At 43.1% G+C, this 24,010-nt stretch overlaps 1 protein-coding gene across 1 annotated transcript in view; it reads left to right on the forward strand.

Annotated features, from left to right (window-relative positions):
• The first annotated feature begins 241 nt into the window (after positions 1–241).
• The window catches only part of UBE2G1 (ubiquitin conjugating enzyme E2 G1), a 101,371-nt gene continuing 77,602 nt past the window's right edge, over positions 242–24,010 (forward strand). Inside the window, exons 1-2 of the mRNA XM_072813563.1 lie at positions 242–364; positions 545–770. Of these exons, the coding sequence (XP_072669664.1) occupies positions 242–364; positions 545–770 (349 nt within the window). The remainder of the gene's footprint in view (positions 365–544; positions 771–24,010) is intronic.

The raw sequence follows: 24,010 nt of genomic DNA on the forward strand, positions 1-24,010 counted from the left end.
GACGTCAGCTTCGGGGGTTTACGTAAAACGGGACACACCAGCACGAAGTTCGGCTCCAGCCACGGCTCGTTCGCAGTCGCCCGCAAGCTGGCCCCGCACTCCGGGACCACCTGCTCCAGCCCCGGGGCTAAGTCCGGGCAAGCGGCGACCTCCTCGTCATGGTGTCCATGCGGCGTCGGCCAGCGGCTCCTCTCCCCATACCCGCCCCGGCGTCCCCTGCGCCTCGCGCGACCTTCCCAAAATGGCGGCGGCGGGCGCCGCGGCGCGCAGGGGGCGGGATTCCGCCGGCGGGGGCGGGGCCGGCGGGCGGGCCGAGGCGAGGTGGGCAGCCCCAGCGCGCCTGCGCGGAGCGGCCCTGCGCGCAGTGAGGCAGTGGCGGGGGGAAAGGCAGTGGCGGGGGGAAGGCACCGGCGGGGCCGACGGGCGGCTCGAAGGAGGGGAGCGGGCAAGCGGAGTCCCAGTACGCGCCGCGGCCGCCCGGGCGCCCTCCCGTTCCGGGCGTGAGGCGCCGTGTGGAGCCCCCCGCGCTGACCCGCGCCGGTAGCGAGGCGCCGCTCCCGCCGCCAGCCCGGCCTGCCCCGGCCCCGGCCCCGGCCCCGGCCCCGGCCCCGGCTCTCCCGTCGCGGAGGCCCGCGTTCCTCAGCACTCCCGGCTCCGGGCGCCCCCACAGCCTGCTCCCGGCCCCTCGGAAGCCCCGGCGCCGGCCCGGGCCCTCGGCGGGAGGATGACGGAGCTGCAGTCGGCGCTGCTACTGCGGAGACAGCTGGCAGGTGAGCGCCGGCCGGCCCGGGCCCTCCTCCTCCGGGCGGGCGGCCGGGGCGAGGTCGGGGAGTCCGTCCGGCCGGGCCCGCACTCGGCCGGCGTCGGGAGGCCGTCGGGGGCGAGGACGCGGCCCGCCGCGGGGACCGGGCCGGCGCCCGCGCCCTCCCCTCCGCTCCCCTCCCCCACCGCGCGGTGGGACGTTGCGGGGGAGGGGCTGCGGGGCCCCGGAGGGGCGGGCCCCGGGGCTCAGGTGCGGCCGCGGGGGGAGGGGCGGCCGCGGGGCCGGGGGCCGGGGGCCGGGGGCCGGGGGCCGGGGGGCGTCCGGGCTGGCTGGCTGCGGGGGGCCGGGCCGGGCCGGCGGGCGGGGCGCGGGCGGGCGGGCGGGCGGGCTGGGGGAGGCGGCCCCCGGCCGCGGAGGGGAGGCGCGCAAAACTTCTGGCCGGCCGCGCGGCGCCGCGGAGTTGGGGCGGACAACAAAGCGCCGGCCTGGGCGGCCGCGGCGCGCGGGGTTGGCGGAGCGGGCAGTGCGGGCCGCCGCCGGCCGCCGCCGGGCCGCCTCCGCCTGGCACGGGCCCCGCCTGGCCCGCCCGCCTCGCCTCGCCCGCCGCGGAGGGTGGGAGCGGGCCGGGAGCCGCTCGCGGCCGCCCCGGGCTTTGTGCCCCGAGGGCCCCCGCACGGGCTCGCTGAGCCCCCGAGCCGCGGGGCCGGGCCGGGGCGGCGGCCGGGGGCGGTCCCCCGGGGCCGCCGGCGGCCCCCTCCCCCATTGTCCCGGCCTCCGGCCGTTTGCGGCTTCCAGGTTGACTTTTTAGGGGGTTGGCTCCTGCTCCGCTAGGACGGTGCGAGCGGGGCATGCGCACTGGGGGCGGACGTGCGCCGAGGGCGGGGGGGCCGGTGGCTTCACAATGCCGCCCCACGTGCTGCCAGATTTAAAGAGAAATGTGCACCCCCGGCCCGGCGCGCCTGCCGCCGTCGCCGCTGCTGCTCCCCGCGGGGTCCTCGCCGCCCCGGGCCCCGGGCCCCGGGTCCTGCGCTCGGCGCTCGGAGCCCGGGCCTGCAGAACTCCAGCTCGTCCACACTCCTCGAGCTGCTGCTTCAATCACCTCGATGGCTTCTTGAGAAAAAGGTTGTCAGGGACTGCTGGAGGTTGTATAATTAGCGTTATTATTAGACCATGAGCAAGCAGGTTTGGACACATTCAACTTCTGGATGCTCAGGGCAGTGACTTGAAGTGGATGGAGAAGTTCTGGCGATAGTTGATAATCCATCACGGAGAATGTATCGGAAAAGCGATGAAACAATGACCTTATTGCATCTTGTTTTTTGTCTTTTTTTTTTTTTTGGTTTATTTTGTTTTGGAGGAAGGAGTTAGGATGTCCTTTTGTCTCGTGAAGAATTCTCTAATAAGTTTTTATTGTGTGCTGAACTATTGAACAGCGTTAGAATAAGAAGTCAGTAGTAAAACAGTCTTCAGCTCTTAACATGGCAGGAAAGATACACATTTTTAAAGGTGTGAAGGAAGTTAGGCAGTTACTAAGAAAGTAAAGTATGACTAAAAACAGTGGTAGCAGTTCTTGAGAAGTACTTTCCTACTCCGCTCTAGGTTTTGATGGCCTCTTGGTTCAGTTTTCCCTTTTTTGTCAAGATTAATCCCAATGTTGATAAAACATTTTCCAGAGGTCTTCATTTTTGGCTTAGTCTTTTAATCAATCAATTAATTAATTAATGATAGTCAGAGAGAGAGAGAGAGAGAGAGAGAGAGGCAGAGACACAGGCAGAGGGAGAAGCAGGCTCCATGCACCGGGAGCCTGATGTGGGATTCGATCCCGGGTCTCCAGGATCGCGCCCTGCGCCATCCGCAGGCGCTAAACCGGTGAGCCACCCTGGGATCCTCCCTGGCTTACTCTTTTAAAGGATTTTATGTGTAAGTGCTGTTTGCACCCAGTGTGGGACTCAAACCCACAACCCGGAATGGTGAGCTCTGCACCCTCCACCTGCTGAGCTTGCCGGTGCCCCACTGCTTGACTGTTAGCTAAGGCCATTGATACTCACTTTGAAGTTGGAGGAGAGACTGTATTGCTGTGTCATTTTTCAAGCTTCATTATAAAGTTAGTTAATTGCTGATTAAGTTTTCTTGCATTAAAAAAAAATTTTTTTTTTTTTTAAGATTTTATTTATTCATGAGAAACAGAGAGAGGCAGAGACAGGCAGAGGGAGGAGCAGGCTCCATGTGGGGAGCCTGATGCGGGGCTCGATCCCGGGACTCCAGGATCAGCCCTGGGCCAAAGGCAGATGCCTAACCGCTGAGCCACCCAGGGATCCCCATTTTTTTCTTGCATTTTTGATCAGAAGCAGTGGACTGTTCTTAATTTCTTAAAGATTTGGACGATTTTAAATAACATGAACAAAACAGGAGATGGAGTTTTTTTTTTTTTTTTTTTTAAGATTTTATTTATTCATGACAGACACACAGAGAGGGAGAGAGGCAGAGACACAGGCAGAGGGAGAAGCAGGCTCCAGGCTCCACTCAGGGAGCCCAGCGTGGGACTCGATCCTGGGTCCCCAGGATCCGACCCTGGGCTGAAGGCGGCGCTAAACCGCTGAGCCACCCGGGCTGCCCAAAGGGAGTGTTTTAAGTGAAATCTAAAAATATCAAGAGACTTGATAATTACTTCCTAAAATAAAGGCCCTGTTGTATGTAAGTAGTACATTGAGCTTTGTGGTTCTTCAGATATCATTTGAAAACAGGAAAGCATGGTAAACTGTAATCTCTTGAAATCATTTAGAGTGAATATTGAAAGGCTTAATAATAAATGCTTTAAAAGTCTTGAAGTGTAGATTTGAGTAGAGAAACTTGTATGCCATTGTAGCTGCTAGAATATCAGAAACAGTGGTCCACAGTGGTCGGGTTTATTGAGACTGGCCTTTACAGGTTTTACATCATTAATCCTGGTGAGAATTTCCTGTATTTGTGTCTGTTTTGTTGGTAACTGAAGAGTGGGGTGCATTTGGTTGCAGAGTTCCTCAGACTCAGAACTACTGACATTTTGGGCATACTATTGTGGGGGCCTGTACTGTGCCTTAGAGAATGTTTAGCAGCACTCTTGGCCTCTACACGCCAGATGCCGGTGGTAGTACACCCCCTCTGCTGTGACAACCAGACCCGTCTCATTGCCATTTTCCCTGGGGGATTCAAACCAACCCAGGCTGAAAAATCACTGGTTTAAGATTGTTTTGGTTAAGACCATTGTAGCTATTGTGAAGCAAGTAAGAACACCTAACAGACTTGTGAAATCAGATAGGCTCTGTGTTTCTTTGTATTATTAGACTCTGACTTACCCCTTGGCGGGTTTAGCAGGAGTTTGTAATACTAAACACAGAAATCTGACACACCAGAGATACTTCAGAATTGTTTTATTTTTTGAGAAGGTAATATAAGCACTGGTTTAAGATATACAACGCAAAATGGTATATAGTCTTTCCAGTACCCCAAAGAATACCAGGTGCTTTTCTTGGAAACAGTCATCATTGATAATTTCTGTGTGCCTTTTCAGAGAGATTCTTGTATCTGTGTTTATGTGTATATATATTTACTGAGGACTGGCACGTACTGGGCAATGCGCAGGTTATGTGTATTATCTTGTTTCATCCTCCTGATAAAGAAATAGTGGCTTGGAGAGATTGAGTTACTTGCCCAAAGTCAAGCGGTGGTAAGTGAGTGGTGCTGCTGTGTTCAAATTGAAGGGCTTCTTATTTTGGAGACTTTGTTTTTATTTATTTTCTTGCTGTTTATTTTATTTTTTACTCTATTGTTTTTAATTGGCTATATTGCCTCCCAGGGAGCAATAATAACCACAAACATGAAATAGTATTTATAAATTTAAATAGTCAGAGTTAATTTATCCAGTAACTACCAAAATGATTGTGGAAATGTTCTTAGTAAAGTGTTTTGTACAAAGTGCTATACTTTAAAATCAAAGTGGTGTTCTTAAGATAATCATAAAAAGATTTTTGCCATTGTGAGCTTAAGGCCAACATTCTGCAGAATCGGGAGTACTAGTAAGCTTTGTGGTGTTGGTGGATAACTATGAGAAAAATTTTGAAGTTATTGGATTTGGAAATTTCATTTATTTATTTATTTATTTACTTATTTAAAGTAGGCTCCACACTCAGCATGGAGCCCATTGCAGGGCTTGAACTCCTGACCCTGAGATCAGGACCTGGATGCTTAACCCACTGAGCTACCCAGGTGCCCCCTTGGACTAGTTGGACTTACTCTCTACTCTTACTGAACTAAATTTTGTGATGTGATGAGCATTTATAAGGAATAAGGGAAAGTTTTTGTTTTTTTAAGATCACTTGAAGTTTTTTAAAGATTGGTACCATAGGTTTTCAAAAGTTAAGGTCTCACAGGCACCTGTCATTCCAGAATTAGGAAGAATTCTTTTATACAGTAACAATGAAATAATTGAGCTGCTTTTACTGTAGAAATTTTCATTGTGTATTTAAAAGTTATCTGGATGTTTCCCAAATCTTCCATCTCCTTGGCTACCCATATAAGTAGGTTGTTGTGATGAGTTAGTTATATGTGTTTCTTAGATTTAGAATGTGCAGTGGAACCACTTGGGGAAATACAGATTCTTGATATCATGCCCAAAGAGTCTACATATCATGATGAAGAAAATCGACTTTTTAAAGGAGTTCTATGGGTGGCTGTGAAGCCAGGGGTTCCTAGCCATAACTGCAGTGGGTGCCCTGAGCTCTTTCCTCCAGAGGGCTCCCTACAGTTCCTGGTTTTGTCATGTGCTGTTTCTTTAGCAGGGTGTTCCTAAGATATTCAGAGAATACTCTCAGGAGGAGTCAGAAAGATTTGATATTTTTGACCTTTCTAGAATATATTGGCACTTTGACATACAGTTCCATTACAATGTTAAACAAACGGAAATTGAATAATTATTGACAGGAATTACCCTAGTGTCAGAAGATTCTGGGTGATAAACGTAATTTTCTCTCTCTGTGTATACATATACACATAGATGCTTATGTATGTATACTTATGTATATACACACATATATATCTATACACACACATATATACACACAAATATATTTTTTAAGTAGGCTCCATGCCCAGTGTAGAGCTCAGCACAGGGCTTGAACTCAACCCCAAGATCAAGACCTGAGCTGAAATCAGGAGTCAGACATTTAACTGACTGAGCCACCCAGGTGCTCCTTAATAGATGTATTTTTTAAGATTTTATTTATTTATTTCAGAGAGAGAGCTCCAGCACACACACGAGTTTTGGGAGGAACAGGGAGAGAGGAGGAGAGAAACGGACTCTCCTCACCACTCGAAGCGGAGGTTGATACGTGGATCTCAGGCCTATGAGATCATGACTTGAGCCAAAATTAAGAGTTGGTTGCTTAACCAACTGAGCCACTCAGCACCTCCCCCCGCTTAATAGATGTTAATCTTTTTTTTTTTTTTTTTTTTAAGGTAAAAGACTCAAACTGACAATCCTGAGATCAAGAATCTCAGCCTCTACCAACTCAGCCAACAAGGTGCCTCTTAACTATTAACATTTTTTTTTTTTTAATTTATGATAGTCACAGAGAGAGTGAGAGAGAGAGAGAGAGAGAGGGGCAGAGACACAGGCAGAGGGAGAAGCAGGCTGCATGCACCGGGAGCCCGATGTGGGATTTGATCCCGGGTCTCCAGGATCACGCCCTGGGCCAAAGGCAGGCGCCAAACCGCTGCGCCACCCAGGGATCCCATTATTAACATTTTTAATAGTTGTTAACTCATATAGAAGAAAATGTTTAAAAATATGGAAATGGCAGGGAAGTCTACAAGTAAGTTTATATTCTATCATACTACTAATTGTTTAACAGTCTGGGAATTTTTATATCCAGAAATAATTCCTTTATGATAGAAATAGTGGAACTGCTGCATGTTTTACTGAATATGCTGTCAAGAAAAACGTAAGTGAAACATACTGTGATGGGGTGGGGGTGTTGGATAAGTTACGTGCCTTGCAGTGGAGGAATTGGATATCTGACCTGTGTTGTCACAGAATCTAAAGCAGCCTCATTTTGCAGTGTATACATGTCAAATCATTATGTTGTGGGCCTTAAAAGTACATAATGTTATATGTCAATTGTATCTCCGTGAAACTGGGGGAAGTCTTTAATAATTTTTTAAAAATTTTATTTATTTGAGAGAGAGAGAGAGCGATCAAGGGGGTAGAGGGAGAGGGAGAAGCAGACTCCTCACTGAGCAGGGAGTCCAACACAGGGCTGGATCCCAGGATCATGACCTGAGCCGAAGGAAGACACTTAATCAACTGAGCCACCCAGTTGCCCCGAAGCTGGGGGAAAGTCTTAGTATTTCAGTGAATAAGTGAATTTTCTTAACATTAGGGAATACATGAGTTTTGAGTAATAATTTCTGTTGTTCAGTGAATATTTTTGATAATGCAGTGAAACTCTTTTATAAGCAACAGTAGTTTGATTTTCTATAAACTACTGAATGAAACATACTACTTTAGTCTTTTGTAACAGATGACCTCACTTTCTGAGATGCTGCTGAGCATGTTAAAAGGTTGAAGTAAATTAAATTCTACAATCTGTAGATACTAGTATTTTGTATAATCTGCATTTGCTGTGATGTACTACCAGAATATATAGTTTTACTATGTAGTTTTTATGCTAATACACTTTGTATTTGGTGATACTTTTATACATAATTAAGAAGCTTTGGTTGTGTATGGCACATGGTATAGGAGACTGTCACTGTATTGCTGCTTTTGATTTCCTTTTCTCAGGTGGAGTATTTGTTTATATTATCAAGAAGGTTTCAACCCTTGGATTATTTGCTTTTGGATGCTTCAGTGCAGTTTTTTTTTTTTTTTAGGGGGAAATACTAATTTTTTTTTTAAACATTTAATTTATTTATTCATGATAGAGAGAAAGAGAGAGAGAGAGAGAGGCAGAGACACAGGCAGAGGGAGAAGCAGGCTCCACGCTGGGAGCCCGACGCAGGACCCGATCCTGGGACCCCAGAATCACGCCCTGGGCCAAAGGCAGGTGCCAAACCACTGAGCCACCCAGGGATCCCCCTACTAATTTTATGGTTAACTGTAGTGTGGATGTGTTCTTGCTTTAAGCAAGTAAATGCTAAGTGTTCTTTTGTTTTAATGGACTCTGTTCCATTCAGGATGAAAAATTTTGCCTTTCTTAATTATTAAGAAATATTTTTGTTAGAATTTGAAACATGAAGTGATCTCCAAGGTTTTGTTTAATGCATCTTTGATTGGTTTGTGGGAAGTAACTTCTCAGAGAAATAGGCATAGAAATACATCATACAGAAGCAGTCTGACGAGGTAAACATAGCTGCTTACATTTGGTTGATGGCATTGTTCAGCTACAGACAAATACAGATCAGAAAAAGCAAATATTTTGCAAATTATGATAATGAACAGATAAGAGTAAGAATAAAAGGCCTTTTTTTTGGAAATAAGATACGTGCATCTTTTTTAAAGATTTTATTTATTTATTCATGACAGGCAGAGACACAGGCAGAGGGAGAAGCAGGCTCCATGCAGGAGCCCAGTGGTGGGACTCGATCCTGGGATTCCAGTATCACGCCCCGGGCCGTAGTCAGGTGCTAAACTGCTGAGCCACCCAGGGATCCCCAAGATATGTGCATGTTAAAATACAGCATTATATTTTTTTTCCCCCAGTGTAGGGTAGTATTAGCCTTATTCAAGGATGTCAGAAATTTTTATTGGTGCTGTTCCAGTGTTGGATTCTGGCACTCCTAGAAAATGCTGGGAAAAATACAGTAATTTTTTGTTGTTGGCATAGCGATGTATACCTCTCTTTATGATGTGAAATTCTAGAAAATATGTGGAGAGTTAATTTTTGTAAGAGGAAAATTTCCTTTTATTTATGCTTTCTGTCAACGTCTGATAACTTAGAAAAGCTGCTACTGCTCCTTTTGACTTTTCTCCACCTTTCTTGTCCATGTCCCCAGTGGTTAAGGGTCTGTGAAAAGTGTAAACAATAAATAACTTATTTATATTTTTACCTGGCAGTAGAAATTTTTAAAGTTGTTTTGCTTTAATCTTGTAAGGATTGCTTTTAAAGAACAATTAATCACATTTAGGATTTTTTCCTAGATGTCCTTTATGTTAGGAAGCACTGTTTGGATTTGCTTTTGAATGTGCCCACATTTTAACTGTGTATTGTCATTTTCTTATTCTTATGTCCATTACATAAGAATGTACATTACATTGGAGTTTCAGTTTCAAAGACAATGGGTTGCTAGGTGAAGGGTTTTTGTGCACAGCATCGAAAGCACAATCCATAAGAGGAATATTGGTAAATTGGGCATCACCAACATTAAAAACTTACGTTTGTGAGAGACAAATGAAAAGGCAAGCTACAAACTGGAAGAATGTATTTGTAAACTAAATATCTGGCAAAGAATAGTTGTAGACTATATAAAGAACTCTCAAACTCAGCAGGAAAAGAAAACAGTCCTTGTAGAAAGTGAGCAAAAATGTGAACAGACACTTCAGGCGGCACGTGAGCAAATGAAAAGATGGTCCACATTATTGGACATTAGGAAAATGCACATTTAAACCATGCTGTGCATTGGTGTAGAGGAACGTGAGCTCTCCTACGTTGTTGGTGGGAGTGTGAGATGGTGCAGCCACTGTGGAAAAGTTCGTGGTTTCTTGTAAAAGCCTATAGACTATCAAGGGCACATTCAGGCATTTATTTTAGAGAAATGAAAATTATGTCCTTGTGAAAACCTGAATGGTCATAGTAGCTTTATTAGTGAGAGCTGAAAACAGGCAGACGACCCAGACACTCTCCGTGGGTGAATAAACGGTGGTACATCGGTATCATGGATGAACTGGATGTGTACGAATGAACACCGCTGATACACATGACCACTTGGATGAGCTCAAGGGAGTTCCTGCTGAATGAAGAAAAGCTAATCTCAAAAGTTTACATGCTGTATGATTCCCTTTACATAAAATTATTTTTATTGTGGTAAAAAACACACAAAATTGACCTTAACTATTTTTTAAGATTTATTTATTTATTTATTCAGAGAGAGAGAGAGACAGAGACAGAGACACAGAGACACTGGCAGAGGGAGAAACAGGCTCCATGCAGGGAGCCCCACGTGGAACTCAATCCCGGGTCTCCAGGATCATACCCTGGGCTGCAGGCGGTGCTAAACCGCTGTGCCACCGGGGCTGCCCCCTTCTTAACTATTTTTAAGTGTATAGTTCAGTAGTGTTAAATACATTCACATTGTGAACAGACCTCTAGAACTTTACCTTTAAAACTGAAACTGTTTATCCATCAAACCACAACTGTCCCTTTCCCCTTTCCTCTTGCCTCTTGCTCATAACCATCGTTTTACTTTCTGTTTCTGTGAATTTAATAACTTTACTTCCTATAAATGAAATCATACAGTATTTGTCTTTTTCTGACTTGACTGGCTTATTCACTAGCATATGTCCTAAAGGTCATCCATGCAGTAGCTTGTGACAGACGTTCATTCCCTTTTATTTTTATTTATTTATTTTTAAGATTTTACTTATTCATGAGAGAGACAGAGAAAGAGAGAGGCAGAGACACAGGCAAAGGGAGAAGCAGATTCCCTGTGGGGACCCCGATGCAGGACTCGACCCCAGGACTCCAGGATCATGCCCTGAACCAAAGGCAGATGCTCAACCCTTGAGCCACCCAGGTGCCCCAGTTCCTTCTCTTTTAAAGCTAAATAACATTCCTTTGTATGTGTGTGCCACGTGGTGTTTATCCACTCATCCATACATCTGGGTCACTTCCACCTCTTGGCTCTTGTGATTATTGCTGCTTTGAAAATGGGTGTGCAAATATCTCTTCAAGATCATGCTTTCAGTTTGGCTATAAATTCAGAAGTAGGATTGCTGGATCATATGGTAGTTCTGTTTTTAAAAATAGACTATTTTTAGAGCAGTTTTAGGGTCACAGCAAAATTGAGCAAACACTACAGAGATTTCTCCTACACTGCCTGTTATCTGCACCCCCCATGAGTAGTGCTTGTGTCACAGTTTTTTAATTTTATTTTTTAGATTTTTCTTTTTATTTATTTATGCATGAGAGAAAGAGGCAGAGACACAGACACAGGCATAGGGAGAAGCAGGCTCCATGCAGGGAGCCCGATGTGGGACTCGATCCTGGGTCTCCATGATCAGGCCTTGGACTGAAGGCGGCGCTAAACCGCTGAGCTACCAGGGCTGCCCCTGTGTCACAGTTGATGAGCCTACTATGAGTTCTGTTTTTAATGTTTTTGGGGAACCTCCATATTCTCCCTAGTGGTAGCATTATTTTACATTCCCACCAAAAGGGTACAAGGGTTCCAAATTGTCCACATCCTCACCAACACTTATTATTACCTTTTTGTTTTTGTTTTAAATATTTTATTTATTTGAGAGGGCATGAGTGGGGGTGAGAGAGAGGGAGAAGCTTGCTCCCCACTAAGTAGGGAGCTGGATTCAGGACTCAATCCCAGGACCCTGGGATCATGATGTTTGTTTGTTCTGGACTGTAGCCATCCTGATAGGCATTAGATGATATCTTATAATTTTGATTTGTATTTCTCTGATGATTCCTGATGTTGAGCAACTTTTCATGTGCTCATTGGACCTTGAATCATCATCTTTGGAGAAATGTCTATTCAAGTCCTTTACCCATTTTTAACCAGGTTATTTGATTTTTTTTGTTGTTAAGTTGTATGAGTTCTATTTTATTTTATTTTTTATTTTATTTTATTTTTATTTTTATTTTATTATTTTTTAAGTTGTTTGAGTTCTTTATGTACTCTGGATATTAGCCCTTTATTAGGTAATAAATACTATTTGCAAGTATTCTCCCATTCCATAGGTTACCTTTTCACTCTGTTGATCGTGTCCTTTGGCATACAAAAATTTTCAAGTTTGGTGCTCTCTGTTTTTGCTTTTGTGGCCTGTCCTTTTGGTGTCATACCCAGGAAACCATCGCCAAATCTGGTGTCATCAGGCATTTCTCCTTTGTGCTCTTCTAATAGTTTTATAGTTCCAGGTCTCATGTTTAGATCTTTTATCCATTTTGAATTAATTTTTGTACATGATGTAAGATAAGGATTCAACTTCGGTCTTTCGCACATGGATATCCAGGTTTCCCATCACCACTTGTTGAAGAGACTGCCCTTTCCCACACTGAATGGTCTTGATATATGTATAGAATTCTCGAAATGATGCAATTATGGAGATATAGAATGGACTAGTGGTTTTCAGGGATTAGGGATGATAGTGGTGTGTGGCTATATAGGGTGGTGGTAGCATGAAGGATCTTTGTGGCCATGGGACAGTTTTGTATCTTTGCAAATATGCAGATGTGGTAAAATTGCATTGAGCTGTAGGCACACTGAGTGATGAAATCTATATAAAGTGTGTGGATTGTATTGATGTCAATATCTTTGGTTTGATCTACTATAGCAGGATGTTAGGTATATGAGGCCTTTCTGTACTATTTTTTCCATTATAGATCTGTACTTAAAAATAAAAAGGTTTTAAAATGTCACTGGTAGCCAAAGCGTTTTTATCAGTCTTTTTTCATGTAGAGAACTCCCATTTTTACTATTCATAGTTTTAAGCAATGATACAACTGCCATATTAACACTTTCAAGGAAAAGGAAGTTGAGAGAGAAATCTATAGTTTAAGATAGAAATTCCATCTTAATTTTAAGTAATCCTTATCTAAACTTCTTGTGCTGCCATTTGGAAAATGGAAGAGAGGATCAGAAGAAAAGTTGATTTATTGAGGTCTTGTGTGGAGTTGCACTGGGAAATGCTGGGGGATGCAGAGGGGGTGTGGTATTCTACCTTGAGGTGCTGCGCATAGTAGAGAGAGGTCAATGGACATGCAAACAAAAGGTTAATGCTGTATGCACGTGAGCATGTGGAAGGAAGGAGTGATTAGCTTTGGGGGTGGGGAGGACAGTGGGGTTGGGAAGGCTTCCTGGATACATCAGAACCAGCATGTCTGGTCTCTTTAAGGTTATATACTAGGTTATATACTTTATTTATTTATTTATTTTTAAAATTTTTATTTATTTTATGATAGTCACAGAGAGAGAGAGAGAGAGAGAGAGAGAGAGGCAGAGACACAGGAGGAGGGAGAAGCAGGCTCCATGCACCGGGAGCCCGACGTGGGATTCGATCCCGGTCTCCAGGATCGCGCCCTGGGCCAAAGGCAGGCGCCAAACCGCTGCGCCACCCAGGGATCCCCTACTAGGTTATATACTTTAAATAAGTTTTTGCGTTTATTATGTAAAGAAAATAGTAACTAGAAATAATTAACATGGTGGGCCGAAATAATTAACATGGTGTAGAATTACAACAGATAGGTGTTTCTGAGAGACAACCAATAAGCCTGTTGAAGATTTCCATGAAGAGTCTGAACACAACTTTCAAGGGATGGCAGCAATTTGTAATTTAAAAACGCTTTACCCTCTATCTGTGTCTCTGCCTCTCTCTGTGTGTATCTCTCATGAATAAATAAAATCTTAAAAAATAAAAAGGGGAGGGGGGGACACCTGGGTGGCTCAGAGGTTGGGCATCTGCCTTTGGCCCAGGACGTGATCCTGGAGTCCTGGGATCGAGTCCCATGTCGGGCTCCCTGCGTGGAGCCTGCTTCTCACTCTGTCTCTCTGCCTCTCTGTGTGTGTGTCTCTCATGAATAAATAAAATCTTAAAAAAAAAAAAATGCTTTAAAGGGCCTAAGCCTCCTCACCTCACAGTTATATAAATAAACGTATTTAAAAGAGAGGCGATGGGAAGGAAAACAGATCGTTGAGTGCTTGTCACAATACTCTTCCTGATCCCAGGACTTTCCACTTGTGGTCACATTCAGTCCTCACAGCAAATCTTTGAAGTCAATGTTACCACCTTCTTGAGATAAGGAAGTTGAGGTTTATATTACATCTGGTAATTTCCCCAAGCTAACCCTGATGGAGCTGGGTGGCAAAAATAGGTCTGTCTGCTGATGGAGCCTGATTCCTTCCCTGAATGTGCTTTTATAAATGAGTTGACAATTTAATGAATTAAAGACCTTCTCTTGAGAGAAGTGTTCATACACAAATTTGGGTATAATTTCAGCATATTCTGATCTCTTGAGTGAAGTTCATTTGTGTATACACAATGCTATGTCGTAACATGATTCCTTCAAATTTGATGACCTGTTGTTTTGTGTGCTGTGGGGATGGCAAGTGAGTACAGTGTTGTCCTTATGTGATGAAAGACCAGCTTTAAAGAAAAATCTAATTAATTTTGTAATAATACTTAGAAGAAAAACAATAGAAATGAACTGTTAGAGAAATTAAATTGAAAAGACATACATTTCAGCCCATAATTTATGATATTAAGCCCCTATAAAGTGACTTATCAAATTGCTGTATGAGTTTCTAAATGCTTGCCTTGGGTTCATGTGTCACTGAGCAGTAGTGGTTTGGTAGATGTGCACCTGTTAATGGAGCATATTTTGAGTATCACTGCTCTGGGCAGGGTGCAGAGTGACATTTAAACTGCATGCTCTCTCCATGAGGACGGAGACTTCTAGTCAAGTGTGATTAACATGAGTGTCGTATTAGTTTCAGGTGCACAATATGGTGACCCAGCAGTCCTGTACATTTCTCTGTGCCCATCAGAAGTGTGCTCTTCATCCTCCTTCCCCCACTGGGTACAGAGACTCTTATTTTTGCCTGTTAACTGACATCCCAGAAGCCTAGGAGGGTGACTGAAATTTAGCAGGCAGCCATTAAATGGGTATTGAATGCATTAGAACTAATGTACTCGATTTTTTTTTCCCCCTGAGGACTTAAGGACATGTGAACTGAATCTTTTAAGTTAGAAAGTAAAACAGAATACTTCCCACTTAATAAACATTAGTTTCTTCTCCATGCTTGGTCCTAGGGATACGTGATACGATCCCTGGCTTCCCTTTCTAGTGTGGAAGGCAAAGTTTTATAGACAAATATTGGTTAATAATTAGAGGTAGGTCTTTCACCACAGAATAGACATTGTTGGCCTTTTTACAAGTATAGCTTTGACCAGATGACTCTCATTGGAATGCTTTGTTTCTCAACAGGGCTCTAATTTTTTATCTCAGAGCAATTTCTTTAATGGACAGTTCTATCTATTATGGCTATAGTTTTCTCAACTCTTATTAATTTATAAATTGCCACAAAAATTAAAGGTTCCCCCCCAGCTTTTGTCTTTTCTTTCCTTTTTTTTTTTTTTTTAAATGTCTTCAAAGATTCTCTCTGGTCCTCTACCTTAGCTACCTTAGACTTTCTACCCAGGTGGCTGACCACATTTTTCCAGAAGAGGAAACTAGGTTTGACTTATTCACAATAGCAAAACAAAGACAACTAGACTTCATTAATCTCTCTCTTTTTTTTTTTTTTTTTTTTTTAAGATTTTTATTTATTCATGAGAGAGAGAGAGGCAGAGACACAGGCAGAAGGAGAAGCAGGCTCCTTGCAGGGAGCCCAACATGGAACTCGATCCCGGGACTCCAGGATCAGGCCCTGGGCTGAAGGCAGGCGCTAAACCACTGAGCCACACAGGGATCCCCTGACTTCATTAATCTCTGAGAGTGTCTTTAGCAGTATTTAAATTAGATGTATGTAGAGAATATAAAATGAGTTAATTGAATTATCCCTTTACTACTTAAGTCCTAGGATGTCTTTGAGGGTCATATGTTTCTTTCATTTTCTTACTTTTTTTTTTGATGGTGAGTCAGATGTATTTAAATCTTAGGCAACCTAAATCAAGATTCTACAGGAAGATGTCATATGCATGTTTTAAAAGAACTTTAGTAATGACAAATGAACATGATTATTGTAGATTTGGAAAAGAAAACTTGTGATAGAAATATCAGCCATCCCTTTGAAGTTTCTGTTAATGTAATTTTTCTTTTTGTTATATTTTGCCTTTTTAGTAAACTGAAATTCTGGAAGGAAGGACCTTTAGTGTTAAGAATTTTAGTGGAAATCATACTCTTTGGAGTTAAGTTCTTTGAAGTTCCTTTTACATACTTGATACTGTTTAAGAAAATGAGCCCAAGATCAAGAAGTTGATTTTACAAATTCATTTAGCAAGTAAATGCTGCAGTAGGTTTCAAACCCAGGTCACCTTTTTAATAAGACTGCTGCTTTTTTATATGATAGCACGCTGTGTGTTAAACTTTGTATCTTTCAAAAGGCGCATTACTATTGCTCATGGCCTCACCTGATGTTTGGGTTTGTTTTTTTGTCATCTTCTTCATTAGAGGATTCTAAAACTAAAATATCCTTTAAAGGCTTATATAGAGAGGGGTGTTATTCTGAGACTTTGCTTTAATATTCTTTGACCCCCCCCCCCAGTAAGTAGAGGAGAACATATATTTTTATTTAGCAGTGCATAGGGCGGTTTATATTGTCATCATTAGAAGTCTAGGACTTTAGGATGTGCTAACATCATTTTTCAAAATGCTGTGAACATTTATGGCGTGCTAGTTCCCCTGAGAAACACTGTATTTTTCAGCGTCTTCTCTGGTTGTTTATACATCTCTCCCTTAGGGTTATACCCTTGCTGCTGCTTCTCCCTTAGCATTTGCTTGGTGGAAACAGAACAAAACTGTCATCCAACTTGGTTTATATTTAACTCTCACAGGTGCAGCAGTGGCCTGAGTGAGAGCTCTGCTTCCTGCTGCTCTCTTCGGGGTCTAAGGCATCTGGCGTGTGGCTGCTGGGGAAGCTACAACACTGTTATAAGCTTCTTTTCTCTTGTTTTAAACCGTTAATTTTAGGAAGAGTTTTAGATTTGTAGAAAAATTGCAAAGATAGTATGGAGAGTTCCTATATATGTACCGGGTTTCTCGCTAACATCTTATATTAGTATGGTATGTTTTTTACAGTTAATGAATCAGTACTTACACATTATTATTAACTCAAGTTCTTACCTCAGATTTTCACAGTTTCTACCTGCTGTCCGTCTCTGTTCCAGGAGTCCATCCAGGACCTCACGTCGTGTCTGGTTGGCATGGCTTCCTAGGCTTCTGTTCTCAGAGTTTTCTTGTTTTTCATGGCTTTTACAGTTTTGAGAATACTGGTTAGGTACATTGTAGAATGTTCCTCAAATTGGGTTTGTCTAATGTTTTTCTCATGATTAGACTGGGGTTACAGGTTTTCAGAAAGAATACTGCAGAGGTGAAGTGTCCTTGTTATTACATTGGACTCGTTACTTGCGATAACCACATGACAGCATTGCTTGCATGATCCTTGGTCACTTGGGTAAGGCAGTGTTGGTTGGGTTTTCCACTGTAACTTCGTTTCCCCCTTTCCTACCATTTTCATTGTAAACTACTAAGGCCAGCCCACACTCATGGGAAGGAGGGAGTAGGCTTCCCACCTCCTGTTGGGGAGAATATTTACTTAACATTATTTGGAATTTTTCTGTAAGGAGGACTTTTCACTTCTCCCCTGTTTGTTAATTCAGTGTTGTATTGTGTATAGACTGGTGTGTATTTTTTTAAATTTTAAGTCGGCTTCGCGGCCAATGTGGGGCTTGAACTCATGACCCTGAGATGAAGAGTTGGCAGGCTCTACTGACTGAGCCAGCCAGGCACCCTACAGACTTGGATATTTTATTGTATACTTTGGGTTGCAATCTATATTAGTAGGGTTCTCCAGAGAAACACAACTGATAGGATGGAGGTAAATACATATATATATCATGGTGTATCATTGTAGAGGCTGGCAAGTCCAATATCTGCAGGGTAGCCTGGCATTCTAGGGGAGAGAGGATGTTGCAGTTCAACTCCAGACGCAGTGTGCTGGCAGAATTTTCTCTTAGAGCGAGGTTAGTCTTTTGAAAAATTAGGACCTTCAGCTGATTGGATGAGGCCAATTCACATTATGGAGGATAATCAGCTTTACTCAGAGTTTACTGATTTAAATTGTGGTCTTGTCTGAAAACAACCTTCATAGAAACACCTGGAATAATGTTTGATCAAATACCTGGGTACTGTGGCTTGCTCACACTGACACGTATAATAAGCTGTCACATGTTTTATTTCTTATGTCATTTATTTTGTTCTCAGATTGTTCCAGCTTTGGTCATTGAGAGTTCTTTCAGGTTGTCTGGTATTCCTCTGACATGTGCTTGTCCTTTTAATTTTTGAGCACTTCCTTCTTTTCTGATGACTGTAGAATGTATCAGAATTGTCTTGTATTTTCTCTCACCCAGCCCTAGAATCTGCTGTTTTTCCAAGAATGTGAGATGTGGTCTCTAGAAAGCAAGGTCTGGGCGTTGGCAGTGCTTGTTGCTCCTGGAGCATCATTGCATTAGGAGGAGGTGGGCACTGTGTGCGAGCGGTCACCCTGTGTGTATCTACAGTGTTTCTGTGGTCCTCTGTATCTACACCTGGTTTCCTACTGATGTGGCTCACTCTGATAAAGGGCCAGGGGTCCCTTGTTTTCCTGACCCTGAGAAATGCAGCTCCCACCACTCATTTGAAAGCAGTTCCAGAATTGCTAACCGTACCCTTGTGGGAAACAGATTGACAACTAGAGTATAGGCTTATGCACATTCTTTTTCTTCTCATCGTTCCAGTTTGTAGTCAGGACATTGATGTCTAGTGTTATTTAGGTCTGCTCCTTTTCCCAGCCGTCCCTTCAGTGGGGTTTTGTCAGCATTTCTGATAGTCATTTGTCAGAGGATCCTTGTTGATTTTTGAAATTTATTCTGCATACCTCATAGTTCATTGTTTGAGTGGGTTTGACAAGTGCATAAAGTCACATATCCACCACTTCAGGACCCTGGAAATAGTTGTATGACCTAGAGTTCCCCTGTATGTGCCCGCTATGGTTGGTCACTGCCCTCCACTAGTCTTGGCAACCGCAGATCTGTTTCATCCTTGGTGGTTTTGCCTTTTCCGGAATATCATATGTGGCTTTAGGGTCTGCCTTCTTTCACTGAGCAGTATGTATTTAAGTTTCATCCACGTTGCTGCATGGATCTGTAGCCTATTCCTTTTCATCACAGAGTCGCATTCCCTTGTATATATATATATACCCTTCTACTTTGTACATTCCACTGGACCGTGGTTTGCGTATCCATTCTCATGTTGAGGGCTGTCTTGGCATCTTGGTGTTTTCCAGTTTTAGTGACTATGAATAAAGCTGCTGCAAGCATTTGTCTACAGGTTTTTGTGTGAACCCACGTTTTCAGTTCACTTGTATAGATGCCTAGGAGTATGATTGCTGATTGTATGGAAAGACAGTTTAACTTGATAAGAAACTGCCAAGTTAACTGGAGGGTATTATGCTGAGTGAAGTAAGTCAATCAGAGAAGGACAATCATCACATGGTTTCATTCATATGGGGAATGTAAAAAGTAGTGAAAGGGATTATAGGGGAAAGGAGAGAAAATGAGTGGGAAAAATCAGAGAGGGAGACAGAACATGAGAGACTCCTAACTCTGGGAGATGAACAAGGGGTAGTGGAAGGGGAGGAGGTGACTGGGTGACGGGCACTGAGGGGGGCACTTGATGGGATGAGCACGGGTTGTTATGCTATGTTGGCAAGTCGAACTCCAGTGAAAAATATACAAAAAAAAAGAAAAAAGGATTAAAGAAAAATAAAACACAAGTTCAAAAAGAAAAAAAAAATCTGCCAGATTGTCTTCTAAAGTTGCTCTACCTCACATTTTATTTTGGAAACAATACCATCTTAATGCATTGTTCTTAATCTTGGTGTTTCACTTAATATAGTATAGCCATCTTTTTTTATTGTTGGGGTTTTTGTTTTTTGAGAGAGGGAAGAGAGGGGAGGGGAAGAAGAAGACTTTTTTTTGAAGATTGGTTTATTTTAGAGAGAGGGCATATGTGTGGGAGAGTGTGGTGGGATGGGGGGTAGAGGGAGAGAGAATCCCATCCAGACTTACTGCCCAGTGCAGAGTTGGACCCAGGGCTTGAGCTGGCAACCCTGAGATCATCAATGGAGCCAAAATTGAGAGTCAGGCACTTACCCAAGTGAGCCACCCAGGCGTCCCTAGTGTAGTCATCTTTATGTATTTGCACATAGAGAACGACACAGTATTCCACTGTATGGCTAAAACATAACTCAGTTGTTAGTGAAACAATTCTTTAAATTATAAAGGTATTGCATATCATGGCATAAAATGTGAGTTTTATCAAAGAGAATAGAATGAAAAGCAAGTCTGTCATCTGCCCCTCCTTTCTCCATTCTTCAGAAGGGAATTGAGAGCTCATGGACATCTTTCCTGTCCTCCAGCAGAACTTTGGAACTTCTGCTAGTCAGGTGTTGGAGGTCCCTAATCTCTTTGCCTTTTTATTTTCATATTGTCCATTTTTTGTCTTTATTTAGTTAAAATATTTTGGAGATTTTCTCTACTCTGTCCTCCATGTTACTGATATGGTTTTGTCATTTAGTTTGGCAATAGTATTTAAAGTAAATTAAGTAAAAACACTTAGTTTTTCATTTGGCAATAGTCTAATTTTCAAGAACAACTTCTTTTTCCCCCTAGAAGTTTATTTTTTAAACAGATTTATTGAGGTATATTTTGTATGCCATAAAATCTTCTTGGTGTAAGTATAATTCTGTACTTTTAGTACATTTAGAGTTGCAACCATCGTCACAGTATAATTTTAGGACCTTTCCACCACCACAGAAAGAAACCTTGTGCCCGTGAGTGGTCAGCTTCCCAGCCCCAGTCAACTACTGATTTGCTTCTTGTCCCTGTGAACTTTCCTTTTCTGGACATTTTGTGTAAATGAGACCTATGCATGGCTTCTTTCACTTAGCATATTTTTGTTAAGGTTGATCTCTGCTGTAGCGTATTACATCTGTTGTTCCAGCATCATTTGTTGAAAACACTATCCTTTTGCTCTGAATTATCTTCGAACTTTTGTTGAAAATCTCTTGACGGGACTCTGGTGCAGGTCTCTTTGGGGACTCGGTATTCTGTTACGTGGATCTGTGTGCCTGTCCTTCGGCGCTACCATAGTTTCTTGAATATTGTTGTATAGTAAGTTTTGAAATTATGTGGTGGAAGTCTTCCAACTTTGCTTTTCTTTTTAAAGATTATTTTGGCATGTTGAGGTCTTTTCAGGTCAGCTTAATGATTTTCACAAAGAGACGCCTGAGTGGCTCAGTTGGTGAAGCGTCTGCCTGTGGCTCAGGTCATGATCTCAGGGTCCCAGGATCCAGCCCCACCTAAGGCTCCCTGCTTCTCCCTCCACCCCTCCCCCACTTGTGCGCGTGTGCGCTCTCTCTCTCTCTCCTCTTAAATAAATAAAATTAAAAAAAAAAGAAGCCTGCTGTGATTTTAAGTGGAATTAAAGCAAACATCTAGATTAATTTGAGGAGAACTAACATCGTAACAGTTTGAGTCTTCCTTCCTGTGAACATGACATACCTGGCCATTTATTTAGGTCTTTTATATTTTAGCAAAGTTTGTTGTTTTCCGTGTGTAGATCTTATACCTGCTTTATTGAATGTATCAATCAGTATTTCATGTTTTTTTTAATGTTGCCGTAAATTATATCATCTACAGTTTTTTTCTTTTTTAAGATTTATTTATTTATTCATGAGAGACACAGAGAGAGGCAGAGACACTGGCAGAGGGAGAAGCAGGCTCCCTGCGGGGAGCCCGACACAGGGCTGGTTCCCCGGACCCCGGGATCACGCCCTGGGCCGAAGGCAGGTGCTAGACTGCTGAGCCACCTAGGCATCCCTCATCTACAGTTTTATTTTTCAATTATTCATTGCTTATATATAGAAATAAAACAGGGACATCTGAGTGGCTCAGTTGGTGAAGCATGCGACTCTTGATTTAGGCTCAGGTCATGATCTCAGGGGGTCTGAGCTAGAGCCTTGCCTCGGGCTCTGTGCTGGGCGTGGAGTCTACCTAAGATTCTCTTTCCTTCTCTGCGTTGCACCTCCCTTCCCCTATCCCTATCACAGGATCTCTTGCTCTCTCAAAAAAAGAAAAAAAAGGCTTTTGTATTTTGACCTTGCCTTGTGCAGCCATCCTAAATTGAGTTACTGTTTTTATATTTTCTGTAGGTGTTTCTGCATATACAGTTGTTTGCAAATCAACACATTTTTACTTGTCTGATTTGTGTGTCTTTTATTTATTTTTCTTATCACACTGGCTGTGATCTGCAGTACAGTGTTGCATGTAAGTATTGTGGTAATTTCTCCTTGATTCATTTTTCGGAATCCAGGTAGCAGTTGCTGTACTCTCTTCTTGAACTCTTAGCTCCAGGGCTGGGGGTAGGTCAGTTTTGCATTTCTCTGGTGGTCTTCCTGGAGCTTTTTCTCTTAACTCATTCTTTTAGCCTTTCTAGTAATGTTGTAAGCACCCAGTTCCTTGCTGAATTCTTTCTCCTTAAAACATATGATCCATTTTCTGTTTTCTGCCCTGAGCTTTGACTGATACACTTTAATTTACCATGTTGGTCATTCTTAGGGCCCTTGGGAGACTACTTCTCCATGGGTCAAATAATAATTAACATTGGAGTAGAAAGAAATGAATGTCTGCCCAGTGTCCCTTTTTGATGGGTCCTCCAGGATCTGATGATTCCTCATGATCTGATACCACTTTTGAGTGAAATACATGGAAACATTTTTGCTATGGAGAATGGGAAGGCAGCCTCATGATGAAGATATATTATCTAAGAGTGGTATAAGTAACTAAATAACTGACTGACTAGCTGGCCATGCCACTTAATTACCAGTTGTTTCTTTCAGTCCCTGGGTGCATGTTCTACAAATAGTGTAGGTTGGAGAGTATGGCAGAAAGTAACTGCTCAAAGCCAGACATTGTCTGAATGCTTTATTATTTTGAAATGTTTGAGGTGGCATTTAGATTTAATTGCTTCGACCGTGTTCTCAACCAGGTACCTGAGCCATAGTATATTGAATAGAAATGTGCTCAGTTGTGTATCAGATAGGAGATTATAAAATTTCTTAGGTGAATTTGCTTTTCACCAGAGGTAGTCTTGTTCTTCAGGTAAATTTTTGAATGTTGACCCTTGAACAATGTAGGGGTTAGGGGTGTCCACCCCCTGCACACCCCTGCACAGTTGAAAATCTGTGTGTGACTTTGACTTCCTCAAAACTTAACTAGTAATAGCCTATTGTTAACTGGAAGCCTTACCAGTACTGTAAACAGTCGATTAACACATATTTTGTATGTTATGTGTGTTACATACTATATCCTGACAACAGAGTAAGCTAAAGAAAATGTTACTAAGAAAAGTCATAAGAGAAAATACATGTACAGAACTGTATTTCTCCAAATTTCCAAAAAACTCCCCAAATATATTTATTGGAAAAAAAATCCATGCATAAGTGGACCTGCACAGTTTAAACCTATGTTGTTTAGGGTCAGCTATGCTATTGGGCTTGGAAGACCCTGGAGAAATGTCCCTCCCCCGGGGCAGGGAGGACAGTCACATTTGTAATTGCCATGAAATGTGGGGATCATACAGCAGGAGGAGTTGGGGGGAACATCATTATGGAAGTGATAACTAAGTTAAGACTAAAGAATAATTATTAGGTACTAGCTAGACATTTGAAAAGGTCTGGACATTTGGGGACACTAAAAGAGGTCCCGAGTGGTTGGGGATGATGATGGCTGTTGGGGAAGCGTTAAGCCATTGTAAGTGACTGCTGGGACCATCTTCTTGGTCAGAGAGGACATTTTGCTCCACACCAGGGTTATTCTGAGGAGCCCACGTTGAGTGTAAGTAACCGCACTCTAGGTATTTGGCCAATGATGCAGTCAGAGGTCTGTTGCTACCGTATTCAGCTCTGCCGGTATTAAATTTTTTGAGGATTGATCGAAGGCTCTGCAGTCCATCCCTTCTGGAGGTCTTGGATGGACATTGTAGTCTGGAATCCCTTGAAATTGTATTCAAAATTGTGCATTTGGTGAAGGGAAGGGAGGATTGCTCCCTTTAATTAGATTCTCATAGGGTTTTGAAACCACCTACCTGCTACCCCGGTTTCATCCCCCAGGTACTTTGATGTGCTCCTTCAGACTGCAGAAAGCTGTGCACCTACCTGTATAGAGAGGTCTTGACTGAACTGTACTTTGGATGCTGTCCCTGCTGTCCCCAACCAGGGGAGGAATGC

Source organism: Canis lupus, chromosome 3, assembly GCF_048164855.1.
Source record: "Canis lupus baileyi chromosome 3, mCanLup2.hap1, whole genome shotgun sequence".
Classification (NCBI taxonomy): Eukaryota; Metazoa; Chordata; class Mammalia; order Carnivora; family Canidae; genus Canis; species Canis lupus.